Source organism: Rhamphochromis longiceps, linkage group LG20 (genome assembly GCF_057381845.1).
Source record: "Rhamphochromis longiceps isolate RC_006_pf linkage group LG20, R_longiceps_female_GT1.1, whole genome shotgun sequence".
NCBI lineage: Eukaryota > Metazoa > Chordata > Actinopteri > Cichliformes > Cichlidae > Rhamphochromis > Rhamphochromis longiceps.
This window is the reverse complement of record NC_140576.1, coordinates 6,482,617-6,510,067: the sequence shown is the minus strand read 5'-3', so window position 1 is coordinate 6,510,067 and position 27,451 is coordinate 6,482,617. Positions and strand designations below refer to the sequence as shown.

Genomic DNA, 27,451 nt, shown 5'->3' with positions numbered 1-27,451 from the left:
TATCCTCCCTCCCCTAATTGGAGCTCTTAGGAATCCAGCATCTCATCTCCTCCTCTTCCCTAACAAAGGTTATGTGAAATTATCAGCCAGCACAAGAGCAGAACAAGAGGATAAGGCTGAGGGACGGGAAATACATGCAAGACTGCAGATGTCTTCATCTTCACAATTTCAGTGACGCTAGCTGGCCACATATATCAGTCTCCAGGCATTCTTGCAGCTATTTTCTTAGATGACTGACGCCCAAGAAAATTCATTTGAGGACAGGAAGGAAAGGAATGTGCGACGTATTTCTGGTGAGAAGAGAAAATCGAATATTGCAATATTTTGTACAACCATGACGCATTCAGTAGATCTGTTTCTGCGCTGCAAGTATTTGAGTAGAAATCGACTCGGATGCAGGAAATGTAACCTTGTTGTTTCACCCCTATTACACACAGTCAATATTTTCATTTCATCTGAGGCCCCTTTGCCAGAGAAGCTCAGGAACAGCTTCCCGTGTCTTTGCAAACAATCTGCACTGGTGCAAAATGAAGCATGACATGTACTTCCAGATACAAGTCTCCCCAGCCTGAGCACTAACTAGCTATTTCTCTGTTGTCATTTTGTAAAATCCAAGCTTCTTTTCACCAGATTATCCGGCACCTTTGTAAAGTGGATTGTCTCTTATTAATCCTAGAAACAACACAGGATAAAGCTTTTTTTTCCCCAGTTAAAAATGGCACAAACTAATTTTATAACTGTCAGAACTGAGGTTACATTTTTTAAATAGATTTTTTTTTCAGGAAGACCAAAAGCACTCAGTTCGTGGCGAATTTTTAAAAATCAATTATCTAAATTGCAGTTGGCAATTATCATCCAGTGAGACAGCTTGGTCGGCTGCAGTCCTCCATTTCGAGGGTTTTAAGGATTAATATCAAGGTAACTTCAGAACTTGTGTCATGATCACACTGTGAAAAAGGCTTATCAAGAGACACTCAAAACATGTGGTGCTAAGAGGGGGTGACACTGACTTAAACCAGGATGTGTTGCAGTACTAGAGCACTTTGTGCATCAAAGTTTGCCAAAAAGAAACGATTACATTCATCGGCATCACGTTCTTTGAGCATTTCACCCTGGGGCGGGACCGGGCATTAACACCAACCCCGCTTTGCTTGGTCTCATACTTGCGACTCTACTAACAGTTTCATGAGTCGCGAGTCTTTCTCTGCCTTCTTTTAAGCTAAAAAATGTGCTTTTTTTTCTGTGTACCTGAGCATCCACGAGGAGGTGCCTCATGAGGGTCATGGACTTCTGCAGCGTCTCCTTCTCAGGAGGGGGAAAGGCATGCTCCTCCTGTTCTACGGACTTGGGTCCAGTCACCATGAAGTTTGCAATCTGGTCATTCAAGCTGTTCAGAGACTGCACAGCTAGAGGGAGACACAAAAATAAAAATTTAAAAAAATCATCTTTAATAAACAGTAAAGATGCAAGCTTGTCTTTTTTCAGTCTGTTTCAGTTGGTGAGTAAGAATATTAGTTATTATTGTGGTGGATTTAACATAAACTGAGCCCAGGCATGCTTAAATTGATCATAAAGTCATTTCCATACTAGGTCACCACTCATTTCTTCTTCTATTGTGCATGGATTACTGAGCAGGAACAACAAAGATAACTCAGTGGGAGAGCGCGCTTTCCTACTGTCACACTGTCACTGACTTTCTCCGTCAACGCCCTCTCTTGTCCAGAATGTTCCATGTCGGCCTGAAAGCCATCCTGTTTTTGTTTCCCTGTTCTTGCCCTTGTGTGTCCCTGGCAAACCTCTCCTTCCAGGTTTCCTCTCCCACATTAAAAACTCGCCTTCCCTACTGTACATCCGCATTCTCTCAGACGCACACACACAGACACACACACTTCCTCAGCACTCTTCCCATTTACCATTAACCGACCCTGGGTCCGCGAAAGGTCGTCGCAAATATTTCCGAGTCCACCCACATGGTGGAAATGTTGGATAATTTACAAGAGGCAAAAAAGAAGCAGGTTTGGTGCTTTTTTAGCATAAGTGTGGTCTGTATTTTGTCAAAGGCTATTACACCGACCCCCTAATGCCTCACTATCCATCTAAAACCTCACACTTCCAACTCTGGCAGTTAAAGAGAGACAGAGGTGAAGCGATCAAGGATTGACCTTGTGTCCATCCGACCTTCTGTTATCTTAAACAAGCACGGATCCACTCAATCTCACCTGTTTTGCTTTAAACGTGCACTGGCACATTTCCTACAAATAAAGAAACCCAACCTGCTGAATCTAGAGGAGCTTGATGATTTTAGGGCAAGTATCTGGATAGGGTCTTTTCAGGATGCAAATAAAAAAGCCTCTTTTAGACACAAAAGCCCACGCAAGGAAAGAGAGAGAGAACGTAGATTAAAGTGTTACATAACAAAAAAAAAAAAGAAATCTTTCACAGTGGCTGACATTTTCAAGCAAACACGCATTGAGTAGGAAATTTGACAAGTCGGCGCTGAAGGCGGCGGAGATAAGAAGGCAACAAGGGGGTTGAGGAGGAAGACTGTGTGCCCTCGAGGTGAGAGTCAAGAAGACATCAGAATAATGAATACAAGAGTAGGGTGCTTGTCGCCCGAGTTCACAGACACTCTAGCCAGTTCGGCGCTCTAAACACTCTCTTTACACGTAAACAGACAGACTGCAGTAAGCTTGAAAGTTTTTCCTTTACCCTTTTCAGCTTATATCTAATTGGGGTTGATTCAAATATAAAATGCTCCATTTCTTCCTCGCGCTAATTTCTGCATATTTGCACTCAAGTGGAAACCACACAGAGTCACAGTGTTTATGAAGCTGGTTTGCCCCTTCGGCAAGGATGTTAGTTCAGTTGCTTCCTCTTAGTGCCCTCTACTGGCTAAGTACTGGACATGCAAGTGAAAAAATAATTAAAGAAAAGCAGCTAAGAAAGGTGGATAAACCAATAAGACAAAGTGCTTTACGTGATTTTATTTTTCGTGTTATTGTTATATGTGCACTCCATTTTCCCACTGATCATGCTCTGTATACTAGATTCCATGATTCATTTTTTCCAGGTGTTTCTGGTTTGGCCCGATGAGCAGGAAACTGTCTTTCCTTGTCTCTTCCTCCTTCTGCCCCAACAGCAGCTTATGATTGTATTGTTTAGAGTTATGTTTTGTTTCTGTTTGATTCTGATGGACCCAGTACTTTTGGCAGCTTAGTTTTTGTTAGGTTTACTGTTAATATTTGTTTAAATTAGACGAAGGATACCAGACTGGGGAAGAAAAGTGATTGAAGTGATGAGCTGTTTTAAGCCTTGTTACATGGCACTTTAATTTTTGTGAGAATGTGTGAACTGTAGCCTCAGCTTCCTGTTCTTAGAGTCTCAGTCAGTGTGGTCTTCTGCAGCTGTAGCCAATCTGCTTTAAGGTTCAACATGAGATGCTCTTCTGCATACCTTGGTTGTCTTGAGTGGTTGGTTGGCTCAAAGCAGTCTGGCCATTCTCCTCTGACAACAACGAGGCGCTTCCACTCAGAAAACTGCCATTTACTGGACATTTTCTCTTTTTTGGACCATTCCCTGTAAACCCTGGAGACAGATGTGTGCTAAAATCCCAGCACATAAGTAGTTTTAAAATACTCAGATCAGCCCATCTGGCACCAACTTCAGTCACTTAAATCTCTGCTCCTCTGATCGTGTTGGACGTCTTTTGTAGAGTCCCTTTCTGGGGGTTGTAAAAACCCTACATGATTAAAACTTTTTTAGACACCATAAATACGCTAAAAAAAGCACACAAAAACAACACAAGTGTTTTTTGAAGAGACAATAACGTGACTGACCAGCTGCAGAAGTGACAGGAACCAAAACATGCCAAGGAGATGCGACTGAGATTCACTTAAAGGACGCCGAGGATTCTTCGATGTTGTGATGGAGAAAAAGATGCAAGGAAATGTGTAAAGGCATGATTCGTATAATACATAAAACGTGCTATTAGCCGTTTGCAACATTTTTTTCTAGTTCCCTTTTGTTTTATTCAACTTCTCTTGTGTTTTGTGTGCTTTAGCAGCATTTTTACCCCTTGGCTACATAAGGCTGATGGTGTATTGTTGCCACGCTGCTGGGTGGGCGGGCAACATGGACACCAAAGTTTGTCAATGCAATAACTCAAGAACGAAGCAAAATACGAGTTAAAATTTGCTACTATAGGTGTATCTACTGGAAGTGTTTCAATCTCAGTGAATTCAAGCACAAAGTCAAGGTCAGAGGTCAAGTTTTCTGAAAATCTTATAAATGTGATAAATTGATAAGGAAATCACCTAGGATTTGAAATTGATATCAGAGTGTATGTACTAGGAGGCTGAGGGGTACCACTAGCCAGTATTTTTCTATTTGTTGGTGTTTTCTGAAGTTGCAGTGGATTTGACCCCACCTTACCTAATGGCTAATATCATAGCTATGTAAATGGTAAATGGCCTGTATTTATATAGCGCTTTACTAGTCCCTAAGGACCCCAAAGCGCTTTACATATCCAGTCATCCACCCATTCACACACACATTCACACACTGGTGATGGCAGCTACGGCATGCCCTCATTTCATACCGTTTCCCTGTTTGTCTCCCTCTATTGTGTTTGTGTTTGCTTAAAGCTTTAACCCTCCTGCTTCTATCAACTAACCTGCAACTCTGAGACACAGAATACCCACTACACTGTCAGCCAGATTGTTCTTTCTCTGTGTAGCACTAACACTACACCTAATATCCACTCAGTAAGTTTGGTCCCCAGTTTAGTAACTTTTCATCTCACTGTGCTGCAGGTCCACAACCTTCTCTCCAGCAACCAGCCAGCATCCATTAGTAGCACACTTTCTCAGTCTCTCACATCCTGCTGGCCTGCGTAGGTCTCAGCTACACACTGCTGCCTCTTCACCCTGCCGCTCTCACCACTCGACTCATCTGGAACGTCAGTTATTATCACTGCAGAAGTCAAAAACCTTCTTACACCAAATGCTTTGTGTCTCTGTGTCCTATCAGCTCAGTTCCTAACAAGCTGCACTACAATGAAGCAACTTTTATCTTAAATTCAAACTTTCAACATCATTGGAAACATAAATTCAATAATACGCTTACTATTATTATTATTATTATAAAAGTGTTGCACTGGATAACATACTACTGAGGGCTGTCTTTGTCATTTTGTGTTGTCTTTGCGCTGGCATGAAAGAGCAAAATGTCAAATAAAATGCAATCCAGTACGACACCATTTACAACAACCTTAAAGTGAAAACAGGCTGAATTAAACCTCAGTAAAGGAGTTAAATAGATCATAAAAGTTGAGTTTACAGTGGATGTGTCAATGAATGAATTGGATTGTAAATCCAGTGCCAAATACAGAGCACATATAGCAAACTAAACTATAACCCACAGTGTCAGCCTATTATGACAGGAATAATCTACTCGTTTATTGCATAAGAAGGCAGCAGCTGAAAGAAGATTTACCGCATTAGAATCAAAGGGCTCTACGCCGCACGATGACAAACTCACAAAAAACTCACAAAACAGATTAGACGTATTGCCACTGCGCCGTAAGCACCGCTGATAAAGTAAAAATTTGAAGCGATTGATCAGCAACACTACACTATGTGTTGAAATCGATTCAAGTTCTTTGCTGCAGCACACACACAGCAACCTTTACCCTGCATGTTCAACATCGGGTCTGGAGCGTTCGGCCGTCAATACTGCGATCATTAAGCCTCTAAATCAACGAGGTAGAACAAATAGTTTGGAGGCATTTTGTTTTACTGAGAAACGATTAACCAGATTAATGAAGCACAAAATCAATGCGTTTCTTGAAAGGTGTTATCAACTGAAATCAATTCAGAATCCACAAACATGCACAATTCATCAAGGACATCTCTCTCCACATATGCACTGCACTGTTCTTTGCCATAAACCAAATAGCTAGGATTATTGACTATAGATCTAATCCTATTACCTTGCTCAATAATAATAACTGAAGCTGCTGCTTAGATGACCTGAATTGTTTCTTCAATAGGAAAACGTGTCAGTATAACACTTTAAAAAGCTATAACCGTATAAAACATTCCAACAGTGGAAATTCAATAATATTTACTTATGACATTGTGCAAAGTAACCTAATAAATCACCGCCATGACTTTGCTGGTGAGGATAAGGATGCAAAACACACCAAACTGCAGGGATTGTCATTCAGTGTCTTCATCTGAAGCCTGAAATAGATCTCACCTGCAGCTTGCCGTCAGCAAATGTGAAAACTGATGAAAGTGAAACAGAAGTATGCAAGTGGGAGACGGTGAAAAGAAAGATGAAATTGCAATAGTTAGGTTACAATAGATGCAACAAAAATAAAAATGTCACCCCAGCTGGGCCCCAGCACTTTCTTCCTCTCTCGTTTCCTCATTCTGTCTTTTCTCTCTCTTTTTTTCCTCACTTTTTCCGTGTGTCACCAGCACAGCAAAAAATCTCAAAGTGTCCTCTCCTATAGAACGGGAACGGCACAACAAATGAGTAGGAGAGGCCACAGTGGCGTCCCATCGGGCCTTTATCTCGTCAGGAGGGAGAACTGCCAGAGGAAATAAGATCACTACCAATGAAAAAAATATCTGAAAGAATATTTGCAGCAAAGCTAATGGGATAAGGTAGTAGTCGGGCTAAAGTCAAGATAAAAGGGGCTTATTTCATGGGAATTGAGCGTGGCACACATGAAATCACGGTGAAATGTTAGGAAATATGAAAAATGATGAGCCCAAAATCCATTGCTTATATATGCGGCTGTACACACAAGCAGAGCAGTGTCATACTCACCCAAGTTATTTATTTTGATGTGGTGCAATACGCATAGAAACAATACACATAACTGTACACAGCATGTGAATTAATATGGATACTGTTTCAAATTGTTTTGGGTTTTTTTTTGCAGTCATGACCTAGAATGTATTTTAGAAGAGAGGAAAACATTTGGTTCATTCTCTTAGAATTTAGAATATAATTCAGTCCAAGCAGTGAATAACATTATCATACATTTCTTATTCTAATGTAATCTCTCGAGGAGGATTTCTAGTACAACTTTCTCTATTTGCCAAGGGAATGGAGCAGGACAATGTTGAAGTGTCAAATCTCCATACCGACTAACTATTTTTAAGAAACTGTCATTTTCATGATGAAGTTCTGGAGCTGGTACGTTTGCTATTTTCTAAGCAGTGGCAACACACATTGATGCATTTTTGGCTTATTTGCAGCACTTGTTTACCGATTTCTGCAACAAGGGAAAAAACCAAAAACCAAGTCTGAGTAGTCTTAATAGACCAGTCGCTTTTCTAAAATCATATTTTTCACAGGAGTTCGCTCTAAGGCACTTAACAGCTACATAACAGGGGCACAATTCTGTGTCTAGCCAGGGAGCAGTCATTCTGTGTTCGCACTGCTGAAACTAATTAGTTTGGTGCTCAGCTGGAAACTTGTGGTTTAGTTTTTGCACAATTAAGCTCAACATAAAATGATACACCTCTTAAACATCTGGCAAATGGAGCAGATGGACTATATGAGCTATATTCAAATATGAGATCATAAACAGCATCATTAACATTTTAATTACAGTTATTTTAGGCAATGGGAAACTTGTCAGGTCCCGAGAAGCATCTAGATGTGAATGAATAATTATGAGTATGTAGTTTAATTGATTTTCTTGTTGCCATGGCGAAACTTTCACTTTAATGTCACATTTGGCAGGACGAAATATTATTATAATATTGACTAAATCTGATCTCAACGTGCAGCAAAAAAGAAATAAGTGCAGGAACCCACTAAGCAATGAGTCACACGGGCAGAGTTAAAACTGACCAGACGTGAGGTATGTAGAAGCTGAGTGGTGCAAAATCAGACATTTTACACCATAACACTAAAATACTTCCATAGAAAAATGATTTGCCTTAGTGGCAGTGCTAATACAACACTGCCACCCAATGGCAACAATAAAACACCACAACACTGCCCTCCGTACTAATCTTAATGCCTGTGAACTAAATGTTGTCCAATGCTGTCTACAGCAGGCACATAATTTAATCACACTGTAAAATGAATGCAAATCAGGCAAATCACTGGGGTGAGAAATATTGCCGGGATTAACCTCGCGTAACATGAAAAGGGGCACAGCAATTCATCAAGTCGAGCTCAAGACTGCTTGGTGGGATAAAGATGCGCGATCATTAACATACGCACACGCACAAATTTAGCTGTGTGCCTAGGTGATGCAGTTATCGAAATGGAGGAGAATCTGGTAAATATTTTAACACTGTGAGCAACAAAGACATCAAGCAGGAAAAAAAGTGACATCGTGGATCGCTCTGTATGTAGGTTTCCTTTACCGAACGATGGAGGCGATCTCAGGCCGTATTCATAAAATGATTACTCTATTACATCTGTAATGTAAATTAATCCTAATCAATATGAGGAGTCCTACTCTTAATTCACAACATATCAATGGACTCATTCTAAAAGATGACGAGCACGCTGTTGCCACATTATGCATCTAGAAAATGCACATAATGTCATCCCACCTTTGGTACCCACACAAGATTTACATGCAGATGGTAAAGAGACCAAAGCGGTGGAGGAACACACTACATTCGTTCGGCAGTGCCAAACCCTGGGGGTTCTGTAGCTGTGGAGCACAGAGCACCAAGCAGAACGCTCATCTCTGCAGAGCTCATTAAACTCCACTAATCATATCTGTTACTGCTGGAATGGGTGGAATAAAGGGAGAGAAGCAGAAATGGGATGTGGTTTCCTGGAGGTGGTTAGATGTGCACTTAAAGTGTGTTGTGTGCATGTGCATGTTCTAAAAAAAAGAAAGAAATAAATAAAAATCTGGCACTGGCTCACCATATCTACCCATTTCTCCATGCAGCGGAGAATCTACCCCCCTCAGTTTTACATTTCTGTTTCTGCCGAGCCTTTCGTCACTCTCTTCTTTCCTCTCTGTCCTCATTCTGTTGTTTTTCTGCTCCAATTGTATCAATATCCTCAACTGTTAGATGAAGGAATTAAAGGGCAGCTTCAGGTGATTTCACTACTAAAGAAAATAATCTGCTAACTGGACACAAAGACAGGCAGGATGAAAGCGTGTGTATTCACTACATCCTCTAATAACACGGCCTCATATGCGCCGTTTTGGCTCATAAACAGATGCTTAAGTTAAAAGGAAAAGCCTCATTGTCTGTTGCTTTGTGGTCTGCTTGTTTTTGATTTTACTCGCTGCTAACACAAGGCTCTGCAAAAACAGGAAGGATTCAATCCACGCATTCCAGAGCGAAGGCTAGATGAGATTTAACCGCTATGTCAACTCAAAACTGTTTAGCTTGTACGCCTTGAGAAGATTTGCGGAGGGTTTTTACAGATACTGGGTGGTCTGAGAGCATCCTGCGCGCAACGCATCTCTGAAGTACAAAAGCTGTCTTTGTAAATACCGTCAAAGTTTGGATCTAGGACAAGTACCTGGAGGCAGACAAATCTTCACCTGTGCTCGATGTAAAAACAGACGATCATTTGTTTGCAGAGTCTGACAGACAATAATGATTAAAATATGAATCCCAGGGTAAAGACCTCTGGCAGACGTTCAAAGTTTAAACCTCTGTTGACTCAGAAAACATTATTTCACATCCAAATTACAACTTTTTCTTCAACACAGTGCTCTGCTGCACTACATTTTTCTCTATATTGTGTGAATTTTTAAGACAATAATACTCCCACTGTGAAAATACTGCTCTCTAACAGGACTATGCACTTTCACTGAACTCACATGAACAGTTAATGGCTAACAAAAGCATCAGTAATGTCACGTAGCACTGGAGAGAGCACCCAAATGCCGGATGCAGAGGCAGGCAAAATATACAGAAAGCAAACTCTCTGTTGGAAAAGAACAAAAAAGCAGATACAGAGAATCCCATTAGCCATTATAACACACAAAAAAGGACACACAGGGAACAAGAGGTAGCCTAACACAGGGCAAAAAGACAACCTGACAGAAAGGAGAGGGGCAAGAGACACCGCAGCCAACCAAACACAACTGGTGAGTCACAAAGGAGGGAAATCAGACTCAGGTGGAGACAATCAGGGACGGCGGCGGGTTGAGGTGGGCGGCTCGGTCTAAATATCGACAGTATCAGTACCAACGCTGGTACTGGTATGCATTGGTAAGACTACACATCTTTGGAGCGGGAGTCACAAGTTAGATTCCCACCCGGTATCCAGTAAGATTCCTGGCTAGACCTAAAAAACCAAGCCCTGGAATGGCGCAGCTACGTCTTCAGCCTGTCCGCAGCTCGGACACAAGCATTTCACTACATGTTGTACTCTATAATTGTGCATGTGACAAATAAAGGTTCTTTGTTTGTTTGCTTGGATCAACGCTAGCGCAATAGGGTCGATACCTGTTTCTATCTGAATGAATTATTATTTTTGGAAATGAAAAACTACACCTCAAACAGACACTATGTCATTTTGTGCTGACTGTCATGTCTATTTTATGTTTATCCTATAGCACATTTAAACAAAAGAAGTTGACTCTAAGTTTTTTTACATACAGGCACATTTACATATCAGGTCTTCACAAACCCAGTTTTAAAATACATGACAAGGTGAAAGGTGTGTTTTGAATTTGCAAACTGATGACGATTCATCTCATAAATGAGCCTCTGCTCTGAAGTATAAACGTCAGTAATGATCGGCACTGGTCCTGTGTTAAATTTGCAGTACTGGAAGTAACACAAAGACAGAAAGGCAAACAACAAGACGCACGCATTGTGAAGCAATTTCTAAAATAAATCAGGAAAGAAAAACAAGACAGAAAAGGAAAGTAATAAACGAGTAACACAGGTAACACCAAGGAAACCACAGGAGACACTCGGCAAGCATGAGCATTCAAAATGTCAGAAAGAATATCAAATAAATCCAAACACAGACTAAAATTCAACAAGTACAGAAAAAGAAAGCAGGGCCTTAGTAAGTAAAAAGAGGGATGACAGAAGCTGGGTAATCCAGGTATCTAAATAAATAATACAGCATTATGTATTTAGATTCCAAGATAAATTCTCACTCCCCACAAATATTAATATTCATGGAATATACAGCGTGTACCGACAAAGGTGTTGGTCAGTGAAAATGATGGCAGTCTAATGTGAGTAGGGGGCGGTATGAATAACACTTGACAAGACCATTTGCTTTCACTGTCATCCCTGTCGATTTAGCTGCGGGGGCTGGAAGCCGCTGCTGCCACAACACAAACAACAGGGATTACATGCATAATGACAGTCCTCCAACAGGATATGTGTTTAAGTTTAAAGTCAAAGGTGCGTTTCATAAGGGGGGCTTTTATTTAAGGAAACCGTTCACTTAAATGAGATTAAAATTGTTTCAGAGCATTAACAAGTCCTGTCGGTTAAGCTGCTTTTGTTAAAGTTTTCCTGCAGCAGTTAAAACGACACGATAGAGATGAAGAAGTGCTTAGGTGATGCTGATTTTGGTTTTTTCTTTTTAGATTTACATACTTGCTCAGAAAAGTTATCTGAGGACAAAGGTGTTGGTCATGTCTGTGCATCTCACTCTGGCTTCGGAGAGAGAGAAAATACGGTGTGAATAAAATAATCTGGATGATTTTAAGTCAACTGGTCATTTCACATTTTTCAAATTTAAATATATTTGAACTGAAATATTTTCAAAGTTTGTTTCCTTCCGAGCAGTGTCACAGAACTTGCACTTGAGTCAACACCGACTAGTGTGTGACAAATCGTCGGGGTCAGCTCAGTCAGTCCTGTGCAGTTTTGCAGCCTGCTGTGCTGTGCAATCCTAACACCTCAGCGTGAGTGAGATTACTCCCTGAGGCAGCAGGGGCCTCTGATAATTATAGTGGAAGGTGAGAAGTTAAGCCTCGACACATCCAAAAAATGAAACATATTCCTCTAACCTTAGCTGGACAATAAAGCCCATCGACTGTATTTAAAAGGAAAAGCCAAAAAAAAAAAAAAGTGCAAGTGACACATTATTGAGTATTCAGCCATCCATAAAGATTTCCTTGCTAATCACAAAGAAACATACATACATGAGAATGTATCTGCAGTCATTTTGCCATCTTCATTCTTTTTTCAGGATTTGTATAGATGTGGGGAGATGCACACAGCTGTTAAAGGCACCGTATATTATTGAATGCACAGTACAGTCAGAGTCAAAAGCAGTCTAGCTACTGGCCTTCTTTCAAATTTCATAGTTTAATCTGTAACACATCAAAATATGATTTTTTTCTCCCTTTATGTAGGGAGAGTTATAAAAAGGAATCACTCCTGAATTCATTTACTATACGTATTTCACACATAAAAAGTATCAGAGGGAAAAATGCTGTATTCTGTCTAGAGCTTCATCAATATAGGATTATTAAGACCGATACCACTACTGATAATATATTTAATATCGGACGATATTCTAATATCTGGTAAGCAGTGTTGGTCAAGTTACTTGAAAAAAGTATTCCCCCCAAAAGTATTCCTGTTACTTTACTGATTACTTATTTTCAAAAGTAATTAGTTACTTAGTTATTTTAAAAAAAAATGATTTACAACCTGAATAGGTAATAAAGCAATAGATCTTTGAGATCTAATAGATCAAATTACCTTTTTTGCTATAGTAATCCCTTACTTATTCGTTACTTGAAAAAAGTAATCGGATTACAGTAACGCGTTACTTGTAATGCGTTACTGCCCATCTCTGCTGGTAAGCCTAGTAGTTTATTTACTTGGATCAGATCAGCAGGTTGTCGTGTTCTAGTTTGATGTTTGATGTTGTATTGTGAGTGCCCCCTGGTGGGCACATTATGCAAAATCAACACTGATGACATCGTGGAAAGGAGTGCCTTCTTTACCTTTTGATTTTCAACTACTAGTACTAATAGTAGTTATAACATTACTTCAGCAAATAGCCAATACTGGCCGGTAATACTGGCTTGCCGATAAATCAGTCAGGCTCTGACCGTGTCCAAGAAAATGTGGAAGTCAGCTATTTGTGAGTTAGATTGATATTTGAAATTGTCAAATGTCATCAAAACTTATTTGGCAACATTTCAGTCAGCTGAATATTTTCTCAGATAATTATTCCTGAAAACTTCTCATTTCGTGTCTTCATAGTCACTGCAGAAACTACTGCTTCACTTTGAACGTGCAACACTCGTTCTATAATCCTGTATGTGTTTGGGATTAAAGTCTAAGCTTTTATCGCTCATCAATGATCTCTCGTTTCACAGAGGAAAGCTCAGCGGAGATGGATTGTCTAGATGGGAGAGCACAGATGCCTGAAGTGAGGATTTAGAAGCAGAAAAGTGGAGGATTACAGACTAGGATTGACGTGATTGGCAGACGAATCAAGCTGCTGCTGCTGCTGACACATCATCCACCTGCCAATGAGGATAAATGCAACCATCACAAAAAAATAAAGAAATAAAAATAAGCGTCATCTCAATACCAAAGCATGTGAAAAAAGCTGTAAAACAATCACAACTACAAATATAATCAACTTTGTGTTTGGTGAGGATTACAGTGGCCCTGTCAAGGAGCCAGAGGAGAAAATGTTGGTCCTTAAATACAGCTCCATAAAGTTTAACTGACAATGTCAGGTTTTATTCTAAGCTTCTCAGTGTGAACTGTGCCTTCAGCTTATTGTACACTGTGGAAAAAACCAACGAGTAAATTAATACAACTAATGTCTGCACTCATTTATCCCTATGCAATTAAACTTAATGTGTAGTCTGCAGAAATGTTGTAATTAAAACAAAATAAGAAGAGAGGTACAAAATAAGAGTGCAGGCTTCCGTCTACTGGCTAACATCCAACATTGCCAACTTGTGGCCACCACTGTGCAACCCCACAGGCTCATAGGATGATCTCCGAACCGCTGTGAGCAGATGGTTGGTTTTGTGCACCTGTCCCCCACCCGATGTCAAGAAAAATCAAGTCCCTGCAGTAAGTTTCACTGCGGACTGTTTATTTTGTTGTCAGCAATGCCTGTCAGCAGCAAAATCTAACTTGGCTGTGCTGCTGCAAACAGAGCATTCACGCGGCTGCTTCAGTAACTGAATGTGCAAAGCAGAAAATGCCACACACTTAATCAAGAGCTAAAAATTTTAATGATTCCCCAAAACTAGGCAAAACAATGCTTTACCTGCATTCACATGTGTTAAAATGATTCAGTAACACATTATCTTTTTAATATCAGCTCCCACATGATACAGTATTTAATCAGATTAAAGCAACCCTCTGGACCCATTATAATGTTATTAAGTAATAACTTAGTCCCTATGATATTAGTGCCTTTGTTTAAAGATTTTATAAGTCCTACTTAAAAAAAAGCGTATCTGCTCATTGTGCAAATATACAAAGTCCACCTCTGAAAAACAAATAACTACACGTGTTTCATCACACACCAGCAGAAAATGGCAGCATTTATCAGTTTATAAACTTGTCAAGCTCCTTCTTTCAAACACATGTGATGCACAGTCTGCAGCCTGCCACCTGTCTCCTCCATCTCTACAGTGTCCATCTATCAGATTTGAAAACAGCACAAAATAGCACAGACACCGCCTCATAGTTTGCCAGGTTAAAATATATATATGTACTTTCACTTTTATATGTGAACATTTTACTTTTAAGTTGGTGCGAAATGTTGAGAAACTGTTGCGTTTTCCATCCAAGTTAAGCAAGACTCACACAAACTAGCATGCAATTGTTTAGCACGCATGAACTAAACTGCCTACTGTTGCACTGTTCAATTAATCAACCACAAACATTAGCATTAACATTTGGTAATGGTAAATAAAGCCCCTGTACCTTAAAGCAGCCAATGTTCCCTCTAATTTTTCATGTGTTTGAGCAAACACACAAACTCCCTGAGCGGTCCCTTGGACCACTGTGAGCAGCAACAGACGTGTGCACTGTGGTCACGCCAGCATCGAATCCATCCGAGTTACATGGTTTAGTAAAATAATCAAATTACAGCATTTACATTTATGTTAGACTACTTTTAATTAACTGCTTTAGCCCACTTACAATGAAAATTTAAAAAAAAAATCTTGTTCATGACCTGTGTAGCATGTTAACACTATTGGAAGTAAAAATAACTTGAACTCCAATTTTGAAAACACAACTTTCTTTTGTTTTTTTTTCATAAAGCTCTGACTTGTATTATGAGTATGAGTCTGTGGTCTGGGAGAGTCCTGTAACTCTCTGTCTGCAAAATACAGAATATAATGACCAACGTTGGGCAATTAATTATATAGTTACTTCTTCAAAAAAGTAACTGAGTTTTGCAAACAACAAAGTTTTTTGCAGCTGTTTACCTAAAAATGCAGGCAAGGCGTTTTTTTAAATAGCAGGCCTGACAACAGGAGATGTATCACTGCTGTAACACCTGTAACATTCAGCAGTCGCCTCATTGTTCTGACACACACAACAAAACTATTGACTACACTACACACTAACTACACAAGATTTGCGCTAAACGTCGCAAATCTCTTACATCTCAAAACACTGCCGTCACTCCTAAAAACTGGTATAAAGTCCACACTTTTTCCATCAAATGTTCCGTCTGTCCTGCTCACATCTCCAATGGTTGTACACGTTGTCATTAACGTGGCTTCGCTCCACATCAGCCACGCCGCTTTGCTAGCTAAAACACCGGTGTCGGCACATAAGGACGCTGTCATAGCCTGTCAACGACGTTGATTAGCTGCGTATATACGAATGTGAATCGCATCATTGGCTGGACTATGGGATAAGGTAGCATCGTTCTAATCCCATACGGGAGCAGCCAGTCACTTACTGACTAACACTGCAAAACTGAATTGTTAAAGTTTTCATTTTAATTTCAATTCAGGTTTAAAAAAAAATTCGTGCGCAACGCGTGCCAGCAGTGCACAATTAGAGGGAACATTGCTTATGTGTATTGCTTTCCTCTGTAGTTCAGTATAGTAATCTCAAGAGCCCTTGGCAGCTAACCGTTAGCGCTCCTTCTGTGTTAGCTTCAAAATCTCTTCATCTTCTCCTCTTACCCATATTTTTGTAGTAAGAGATTTCCTTACTTGAGTTTTAGGTTTGTTTCTTTGTTTGTTTTTCTCTCTCTTTTTTCCTACAGTGGAAATGTTTTCAATTGCACAGCCTATTTCCTCTCATTTGTGTTTGGTTAGCCTGCCCTCTCATACCCATTTTAAAGCAGGCTATTTGGTTCAGTGGCTGCTTGTGGCTGCCGATAAAATAGCACAATGTTTAGAGCAAAATTGGCTTCCTCAAAACACAAACAGAAAGATAATAGCACAGAGTTTTGTTTTCATTTCTTAAATCTGGATAAGTAGCTCTGAGATTTCTGCCAGCACTTTAACACAGCAGATACATTTGACTGTGCAGATTTTACTAAGATGATTTGGCAGCATTTTTTCTTCTTCCAAGGATGGTTCTTTAAAAAAATACATTTAAAAAATAGTTCAAAAAATAAATAAGTAAATAAATGAGCTATCTCTCTGAAGAAAAAAAGTGGTTGTTACACTTTGTGCTTTCTGTTACTGGTACAATTAATTTTTTTAACTTTTTTTTCAAGTAAATGCAGACAAAACAAATTCAAAACAATTCATTTTCTACATATTAGCTATACTTTAGCATATTACTACAGAAAAAATATTATTCTCTACTTAATATATCCCTTTAACACATGTATAGGGCATTATATCATATGCTTTACTGGCTTTTAAAAAATTACAAGTTCAAGCTTCATATCTAAATAGCTCAGGATTTAATCTGTGCATTTACATTTCTATTGACTTTCTGCTAAAATGTATCCCAGTACTCCAACAGTTATGAGTGGAGCAGCCGAAGGAGAAGCTAAATATTACAGACTGTATTAACTGTGACTTCTGTATGAAGCTCCAAAGTACAGATCACATTACAGCACCATGTCTTTGAGGGCGCTTGTATGGTACGGCTTCATTATACTGCAGCACTTTCCACACTTTCTGCATCACATCTTCACAGCATCAAACATGCTCTCTGTTTAGGCTGTCATTCTCCTGTAGATAAATATCGCCAGACTACAGGTTTATGGGTTTTTTTGTTGTTTTTTTTCCCCCCGCTTGCTGCTTCTAAATCTGACTCCTGTGAAAAACGATAAGGGGGAAAAATAACACAACAGTTTTAAACATATGCAATCTGCATTCACGATCACCTCTGTGTGTGACAGGCTGTGCTGACACAAACTTTATGTTGGAATTGGGGTACACTACAGGATAAGATGTGCCAAGAAAGAGCCTGCTGACCCTAACTCTGTTTTCAATCAGGCTCCTCTGGCAGCGTTCTGATTTATCCCAGGGCTAATAAAAGCTGGGGATGCCAGTTCTATAAGCACAGGAACAGCTAGGGATGTGTGCATTATAAATTTTTCAGGATGTACCAGGTGTGCCATGGTCTGCCGCTTAAACTAAAATGACTGCACTGACAGCATTTTTCCTCTGCGAGCACTGGCTTCTGAATAATAAACTCAGAAGGTGGATGTCTGCTATGAGAACGATTCCCAAAACAACTTCATGCAACATGTTTTGCTGCGACTGAGGAAAAGGTTATAGTGTTTCAAATAGGCCAACATGGATATTATTTCTCAAAAAAGAAGTACTTGCACAGTTCATCGGTCTTCTGCATGGATAAGTGAGCACAGTCACATGTGATTCAGATGCCCTGCTGTGATTTAGCTTCCCGGATGCCAATATCATGGCCATCTGAAGATAAGTCTGCCCAGCGGTGCAGACGAATGACCTGTGCTCATCTGTATTTGACCAGTCAATACGCAACCTAGACAAAAAAGTATGTGGAGGCGTGTTACATAATGATTTCCCCTGTGATGTATACCTCTATTTTTGTATTTAGTTTTTAAACTGCTGCAGGCTTGAGATTAGACGTTAAACCTTGTGAGATAATCGCCGTTTATGTTCCGTATACACTACACAAGATATTCCAAAAACGTTATGCAAAATAGCACAAGGTGAATGCAGCAGAATACAGTACCTTAAATCCAAAAAACAATGCACTGCACAATACCTCAGAGGGATCAATATTGAACACTTCATCCACTGCTCTAATTAAATCTGCAAGGTAAATCTGAAAACACATGGCAAAGTCAAATCAAAAGTCCTGCAGAGTCATGATTGTGTGGTCACTGTCAGTACATCAATTATTTTCTGCTCATGTGAAAACTGTATGACTCATCACGTTTGTTCTGTGTGATTTTTCTTTCATCGCACATCAAAATGACAGCAGATGGAGCGTGTTGGTGCAAAGAGCTGACCGATCAAGGGGTTTCCTTTATGAGTAAACTAAATACATTGAAACAGCCCAAATCCAAGACTCACCATGTGCAAAAAGAAAAAAAAGTTACCTAGCTGAGTGCACACACAGACTGCACCAGCAAACCTCTTGCAAAGTCACTCCGTCTACATGATTAGCAACACCAGCAGCATGAAGCTAATCTCTAACTGCAGGAAAGCCCACCGGGTAAGGAGGTGTGAGGAATCTGTGAGTGAGCTGGAACCATAACACAAGTGGAAGAAGGAGAGGAATTAATCACTTCAAAGAAGACCAAAATATGTTCTGCACCTGCAGTGGTCATGTATTAAAATTTCAAATCACGTCCACCTCTCCTGAGCGGGGATTTACCAACGGTTTATTGAGGTATTAGGAAGATATTCAAGGGTAAAGTGACAGGCAAGAAAGGAAACAGTGCTTCCAACTTTGCCAAAAAACTGAAAACATACTCTGCGCCAATGTTTAAGTTGGGAAAGTCTTCCATGTCACTTTTAATGGAGATAAATGTTTCAACAACAAAAAACAAAATCTACGACTGCGTGAAATAGTTCAGCAGTTTAGGAATAATGTTTCTATAATATCATTGACAGATTTAGAAAATCAGGAGAATAATAATAATAATGGATACTTTATTGATCCCCATGGGGAAATTACTTGTTTTTTCTCTGCATTTGACCCATTCACTCAGTGAAGCAGTGGGCAGCCCACTAAGCAGGCGCCCGGGGAGCAGTGTGTAGGGACGGTACCTTGCTCAGGGGTACCTCAGGGTAGCCGTTAAGTGGATTCGAACCGCCGACCTTCCGATCATGGGGCGACCACTTTACCTACTGAGCTATCCCTGCCCCGAATAGCCTCCGTACAAGGCCGAGGCTAAAAACTACCAGTGAATGGCCCTCAGGCAGCACTGCATGGCCTCAGAGACAATTCTGGAAACACTTTTACACATTTGCCAAGTGAAAACTCTAACATGGAAATTAAAAACAAAAGCACATTGACTGGGTTGAGTGGGCTGAGGTGACTTGGAAAACTCATGTGGTCCAAAAAGCTGAAAGTCTTTTTGGTACTCATGAACAACCGAGAGCCCGAGTTATCGATGAATAGCTCAAAAACTGTGATGGGAAGGAGGGTAACTCCTACGGCCTTGAAGGCACCATTTAGCCCAAACAATAAGGGAATGCATGTTTTTTTTAGCCACGTGATGTCATGCAGCACAACAACCACAGTTACCTCAGTTTCCTGCAGTCGTGACCTGTCACCCAGTGAAAACACTTGGCACATTATGAAACAAAAAGTTAAAACTGCTGAGCAGCTGAAATCCAATATCAAGCAAGAATAGGAAAACATTTCACTTTTAAAACTTCACCAATTGCTCCCCTGAGTTCCCTAAAGCTAAAAGATAATACTGTTAAAAGAAGACGTGGCGCAGCAGAGTTTCTAAAAACACCTCAGTCGCAACATTTTGTTGGGTTTTTTTTCCCAAATGAAGAAGAGATTTTTCCATCAACGATAATATTTTTCAACTTTCCATTTCTACCCTTTTCAATATGAGGGTTTATATGATTTGCAAATGACTGTGTTCCATTTTTATTTTCATTTTCACAGAGCCTCAGCTCGAAATGGTCTCGGAGAAGGCAATTTACTTACGGTATTATTCCAGCTTCAAACACGACAAAGCCCGAATCAACAAATAAAGAAATGCTCAGCAGGGGGAAGCCAGTGTAGTCAAATTTAGTGTTGGACATTAATCGTTTTACACGGCGATTTACTTCTGACCTGACAGGGGTTAGAAAGGAATTGGGGCTGAGAAACAATGTGGGACATGAAAAAAACAACATGAATGTTGGTTCCTACGCAGCAACAGCCGGGAGGCTTCAAATCATTTTTGAGCTTCTGTAGGGTCTTATTGGTGTCTAAAACAGGTCAGAATTGTCTTTTTTCTTTGTTTTCCTCAAGGGAAACAAGTCTTTTAACTTCAATTAAAGTAACAAAAAGCAAAGAATGCATCTGACAGCACACACACCTAATTTAATGGGTAGCGGTGCTCTACCTTGACTGGTTTAACCTTGGAAAGTCACTGACGTAAGAAATAAACTTTCCCAGAGTAATTCAACTATTCAAAAGCCAAAAATCTGTTGTCACGCTCCCCGAACAAATGGGAGCATCGGCTGCTGAAGGATTTTATTTATTTCATTTCATTTTTTTTGACAACACGTCACAAAACTGAACACAACCCAAATCACACCACCAGTGGGGAATAAGAGAATTTATTGCAGGATTACGCACCTGGCAGTGCCACGTGAATATGATTCATGAGAAAACTGTTTATTCTGCTCTGGTACCACCAGAAGGTTGTTAATATTCAAGTCTTTGGGCATGTGCAACACTCATGGAATGGATTTTCTCTCTGCAATTCAAACAGGCCTTTACATATAGCTGAGGGACTCCTGATCCAATGATGGGTGACAGCCAAAGATAACAAAAAAAAATAAAATCCCCCTTTAATTACTGTTCCGATATTGCAAGCCAGCGCCACTGTGGATTAGCCTTCCAACAGCTGTGCAACAGTATGTAAGGTTGTTGCTAAAAATAGATTAAAACAGCCATCGCTTATTCACACAATTTGCAGCCTGCTCACTTTCTTGCCCCTCTCCCCGCCCGTCCCCTCCTCCTCCTCCTTCCACCTCCCCCTTCCCTTCCCTTCCCTCTCTCACATCCGAAATCGCAGACATGCAGCACGAGCTTCAAAGAGCATAGATAACTTGGGGTAGCGCAAGACAGGCTGTAATTCATCACAACACATGCAATGATAATGTCATCTTCACAACCAGAGAGTGGCATTTAGGTTTAATGCACCCGGCGCTCTCACCTATCCTGTGACTGATAAGTAGGCACTGGGGGAAAGCGTCACAGTTTGACTTGAAGTTATTATTCGGCCGGGCTTATGTATAATAAATATACAACATAGGCTGAATAACAAATGTGGATATGTTTCAGTAAGTAATAGAACGGAAACAAATTGCACAAAGAAACCCTGAAATGCCTCTAAACGTTTAACCAGTCATGTCTTTTTCCCTTGATTTTCCACTGCGTTAACACTGCCTGCTGTGTTATTCACAATGCCTGGATGAGCACCTAAGTGAGTAATCATTTCAGTCTTTCAAATCAGAAAAACCTATCCAATCCTCCTAATTACCACTTAGGACTCCAAGAAGCAGCTATTATAAAATACAAGGAGTAGTTCTATTAAAAAAAGTTTACATTGTACAGTGTGCCATCACAGAACATTTCCAATGATGGGAAAGACGACTTTTGTTCCTACTGCTAAACAGCATCTTAAAAACAAGACACGATTTCCTGATGAAGGAGAAGACAAAACCCGAAAGGGTACAGCTCAACTAAACACACACACGCAAAAAGAAAAAGCCAGCGCTCCTGTTTTAAAATAATATTTCTGCACCACAGAGGATGTATATGCGCCCAGTTCAATCTGCAGCAAACCTGTGAGAACTCAAAACTCTCTGCTCAGGTCTCTTAAGGCCAAAGGCTTCCATTTTCTGTTCTGGGGATTACGTGACACTTTGCAACAGTTCAACCGAGGCAGGTTTTGTCACGCTGTGAGGTTTGATCGCAAAACCCAAATGTATGTATGGAGGCAGAAAAATATCAACTGAATATAGGAATAATTGTTTAAACAACTACAATCTGGACTCATTTACTCAGAAACCTCATATTGTAAATGCATTTTGTCAATAAGGTAAAATGTCCTAAAGGTTTACAGTGACGCTACTCTGGCTGGATAAAAAAAAATAAGGAGTTATTGCTCAGTTATTCCATTTGCTACTATTTTACAGCTGCTCGTGCTGTTGTGTTCAATTAATGAGCTGAATTTTCTGCGGCTGATCTCGTTCTTTTTTCTTTTTAGACCTGTGGCATGTTCAACCAGACGGAGATCAAAGGATTGCACCCATGAAAAAGTGAGCTTCAATCCCACATACCCACCTCTCACACGCACAAGTCGGAGCACACGCATCTTCACACATGACATTGCTCATGTGTGTGTGTGTGTGAAAGGAGCATCACAGTCTATCAACAGTAACACACTCTGGCCAACTGCTTTACACTCCAAAGGACTCCATATACTTTATAATATATATATTAAGAAAATATATATATATATGTATATATATAATTACAAAACTGTGTGGAGGCAAAAATATTAATACCCTCGATAACATGATTAAATATGTTGAAGGAACTGAAGGATTAATTGCACTCGAAGCGTCGAAACAAAGTTACATTAAAAAACGATTTCCTAATTGCAAAAGTAGGACGCACATTTTGAAATGTTGCCTCCCTAAACACCTTAATTTTGCATAACCGCGTTGCTGTATTTTTATTTATTAATTTTTCAGAATAGGCTACTTTCAAAAAGCTTACCGAATATAAATGAACAGTGCGTCCATGCATTATTTAAACACTGCAACAGTCAATCAGGATGCACAAGATAATTTAGTGTTGATGTTTGCACTCACTGGCTTGCATGAGCTGACCCTGACGCCCAAACACCTGGGAGAAAGGGCTTCGGCTGCAGGTGAGCATCTCCTCCATGGCTGGGCTCCTCCGGTGAAGTGGCGAGGTCCTTCGGCTCAAGAAGAGAAAAGTGGAGTGAGAGTCTGCCTCGGAGTGTGGAAGGTTAGCGATCACACTGGACCAATCCTCTCCTCTCCAGTCTCTCAATTGACTGCTAATTTGCCTTTGAAGACACTTCACAACCTCTCCCACGCCTTTTCCTGGGATGTCATTTGCTTTCTACAGCTGCCTCCCTGCTGACTGCAGATCAGTTCCGCGTCTTGTTGCCTCAGATGCCGTCAGAGTTGCTGCTGCTCTTCGGCTGATAGGAGATCTGCGTTGGGTTGCTCTCAGCCTGCTCATTAGGGCTCTAGTGTGGCGCTGCTTCAGACAGAGAGCATAGCAAACACAGCATGAACAAAGCAAGAGAGAGAGAGAGTCAGAGAGAGCAATGAGAAGGAGAACCCTGCTGCAGAGAGAAGGCAGACTCTCTCCCCTGACGAAAGCAAGAACAGAGATGACTATGTGTGCATGTGTGTGCATGTGTGTGTAACTGGTTTTTACATTATTCTGTAGCTGCTGCTACTTGAGACTTTCCATGGCTTTGATTCCCTCTGTCTACATAACTGGTTCAAGGTTCAAGGTTCTTTATTTGTCACATGCATAGTTATACAAGTATAACACACAGTGAAATGTAGCCTTTTTTTTTTTTTTCAACTGCTTCTCTTTAATCTAACTGTTGAGAAGTGTTAAGTTGAGATGCACTGAATGTAAAATACATAAAAATGATGAAGAATGATATGGCACATGTTCATAATCTGCACTTATAGATGCACTATAAAGCAACGGCAGCATACCCAGTGTTTTGATTTCGTGCGCACCTCCCCACACTCTTCTCATATATTTGACTCCAAACTGAATTTGGTTCAGCTACCATTCTTTCTTCCCTCCCTTTCTCCCCCCTTACATTCATACTTGAGGATTATCTTCCAAATATAGACAGAGAAGACTGCATCTCTCTCTGTGTCTCACTCACACACAAACAGTCAGGTGTATGCAGGTTTTATGCAGCACTTTGCTTGTGCAAGCAAAACGGCTTTCACGAGTCCCTCGCAAGGCAAAAAACAGGGATCCTGAAGATAAAGCTCGACCGCGAGCACAAAATAAAATCGGTTTCAAACTAAAGGGGCCAGTGGATCATTAAAAATGGATCCGCATCCTTTATTAATGTCCTCGTTACTGTGCCTGTTCTGCTCCCGCATTAAGAGCATGCAGAGAGAGGAAAGAAGTGACTTTTACAGTAGTACTTTATCCTTGTATCCTGTTGGTCTTTATTACACCCACAAAGTGCTGCTTGCTTGGAGGGACTTAGCTTCAACTCGTAAAGCCAGTGTCACATCCCTCTTAGCTTTGAACTAACAGTTGCGAGAGGCGGCAAATGAGCGGCATTAGGATCTGCAGGGCTACATGAATTTTACTTCCCGAGATCAAGATTCCAGCCAAGGACAAGTTCGACATAAGTGACTCTGGCTGCACCAAAGAAGACGTTGAATTTGACTCAAATAAACATCACAATAGCCAGAACAAGCATGGCCGGAGGTACTGTGATGTATTTTTTTCCTCTCATCTCTCTTCACAAAACCGCTGTGATCCTGACGGGTCCTGTCAGCATTTCATGTTTGTGCACATCCAAACCTAATCCGTACTTCCAGATGACACACTGCATCATTCAAAGTCTACCAAGTCATTTAGGTTTTTGACAAATAAGACGCAGGTCAGGTCTCCGACCCACCCAGAAGTAGGGGGAAAAAATTGCAATCCATCTCTCAGTTGTTGGAATTTAATATTGTGCATCACACCGAGAATAAGTGATGAAATTAACAAGAAGAAGATCAAAAGTTTCTCCTTCTTAGACTTCTGCGTGGCTGTTTTTGTTTTCAATCATCTCTGATCATGTTTCCTCACTTCTCACCAGAGCTTCCTGTGAGAATTCGACATTGCCCTGGGCTAAGATCTTCAGCTGTGTTGAGCATACAAATGCAGCATCACAGTTTGAAGTTACTGCTGAGCTTGTGAGCACTGGGAGTTCTCGCACCTCAGGGCTATGGTTTGTCACTATACGTATACTGGCATGGCTCCAAGCTAAAAAAAATCACCTGCCAGGCACTGCTACTTAAGGCACCTGAAACCTAATCCCTTATTCCCAAAGAGTGTAATTGGACTTGTTTGAATTCTTAATTACTTAAAGAACATCAAGTGAGCTAAATTCCTTTACACATGTGCTATAAATCCTAAGAACTACAGTATCTGACAGCTCATGGATTTCCTCAGTGCAATTACAAAGCAGCACTCTCACCCATATGTGTTCAATTTGAGTAAAATCCATTTCCTGGAGCTTTTGAATGTGTCAGAGAAAAAAAAAAACCTCCAGTAAAAACCCCAAACCATTTGTGTTCATTTGACTCAGAACCGCTAAAAGCTTCTAAAGAGTGAAAATGTGAGGTTCACCAGGTGGAGAACAAAGCAGCTTTAGAAAAAACACACACAGTTTACTGCACCTATTGCTGCTGAATCGTGTGCATCTGCATTACACTGCTGGCTACAGCCATGACACAAGGGGCTGCGGAAATTACAGCGATATGTCAGCGTCACAGACTGATGTAAGCCACTGCTACTGTTTCCTCATAATACCAAAGAGTCATGAAATAAAAAATCTTTCCGCTCTCTTCATATATTATTCTTGGGGGTAACTGTGACCGAGGACCTGTCCTGGGGCAACCATATCACCTCAGTTGTACGGAAGGCCCAACAGCGCCTCTACTACCTGAGGAGACTGCGGAGCGCACACATTCCCAGATCTCTGATGTTGAACTTCTACAACTGTGCCATCAGCAGCGTTCTGACGTATGGATTTCTAGTGTGGTTCCCCAGCTGCACCAAGGCCGATCAGCAAGCACTCCAGCGGGTGGTGAAAGAAGCTGGCAGAATTATTGGAACAAGTCTGCCAGAGATCAGTAATATCTTCCCCACTCGCTGTCTGAGGAGGGTGCACAGTATCCTGCGGGACCAACATCACCCTGCGCGCCACCTTTTCCATCTGCTGCCCTCAGGGAGAAGGTACAGGTCTATACAGGCCAGAACATCCAGACTGGCCAACAGCCTGTATCCACAGGCTGTGAGGCTCCTGAACTCTCTGCCCCCCTCTCACGGACAATAACCATATCCAACTTCTTAATAGCAATGAACTGGTCTGCATTGGTGCATCATATCTTTATTCTCTTCCCCCTCCTGCCCCCCCTCTTTCTTAAATAGATAACTATCATATCTGATATCATATCTCACAGTACAATAATATTGAATGGGTTGCATTGTTGTATTTTGTCATGTTTCTCAGGTCTTTGTCTGAATTTCTACGAACATTATTGCTAAGGATTGTCTTATTGCATTGGAGTCACACTGGGTTAAATATGTACACTTGGGTTTTAAGGGGTATTTATTATTTTCTTCTTTTTTTGGGGTTGTATGGAAGCCCCAAACGCAATTTCATTGTTCTTGACAATGACAATAAATAAATAAATACTAAATACTAAATACTTATTTGCCCCTGGGCTTATCATTTGCCCACAGCAAATAAAAGATTCAGCCTAACTGCCAATTTCAAATTAAACTCACGCCCACTGCACTGCATGTTAATGAACAATTACATTTAGGCAGAGATTACTTTTCGTCCGTAAATGACTGATGGTCAGAAACTTGGACCTTGTCTCTACAGACAGGAGAGAGCTGCTGCCTTTCTGTGGGTAGGATTTCATTTTTAGCCAGCACCCCTGTTAAATTTGACTGGGGCCTGTCTCATTTATATTCAAGAACCAACACTTTGAAGCACTCAGATGATGTTTTCTTTGATCACTTGTAACTCAATGGAGAAACACATTTATGATCAGGTCCTCCAGTTTGAGACACACATGCACAAGCACACAGATGACCAATACCTCACAATATCACACAGATCTGTCTGGGTTAAAGTACAGACATCGAACACTATGAAAGACCGAGGCAACTATGTAGGCTTTTATCATAATATAGATAACAACCTCTTTAACTTACCCTAAAATCTGAGTTGACTAACTCCAAGAAAGGAAACCCTGCTTTTACTGTCCAGGAAATGGAGATCAGTCACCCAGTGCCTGTGCAACTGTGATTTTAACTCAGTCTACAGTCAGACCAAAAGCCACCTTGCCAAATTTATTTACACAGCTGTGTGGCCAAAGGCAGGGGGGCCAGCTTGGGTATGGTTGTAAACATTAACCTCTTTAACTGCAGCTCAATTGCATCCCTTATTATCTGCTACTTATAATGCAGTTACAAAATAATAACTCCGGGTTTTCCTAATATCATTCACCACTGAAAAATATTTTGGTCTGTTAGATATTTCAACAGCATAGGCAATTTGACAAAAGCAATTGCTTGTG

The 27,451-nt window shown here is 40.6% G+C and overlaps 1 protein-coding gene across 5 annotated transcripts in view; it reads right to left on the bottom strand.

The window, feature by feature from the left end:
* Positions 1 to 27,181, bottom strand: part of kazna (kazrin, periplakin interacting protein a) — a 199,032-nt gene extending 171,851 nt beyond the window's left edge. For 4 of the 5 annotated variants that reach the window (XM_085393951.1, XM_085393954.1, XM_085393955.1 and 1 more), the window contains exons 1-3: positions 27,087 to 27,181; positions 22,943 to 23,363; positions 1,249 to 1,406 (exon numbers count right to left, since the gene is read on the bottom strand). In XM_085393951.1, coding sequence (XP_085250077.1) covers positions 1,249 to 1,406; positions 22,943 to 23,018 — 234 coding nt within the window. In that variant the 5' untranslated portion in view covers positions 23,019 to 23,363; positions 27,087 to 27,181. The remainder of the gene's footprint in view (positions 1 to 1,248; positions 1,407 to 22,942; positions 23,364 to 27,086) is intronic. The other variant, XM_085393952.1, reaches the window with a different exon arrangement.
* Positions 27,182 to 27,451: the final 270 nt, after the last annotated feature.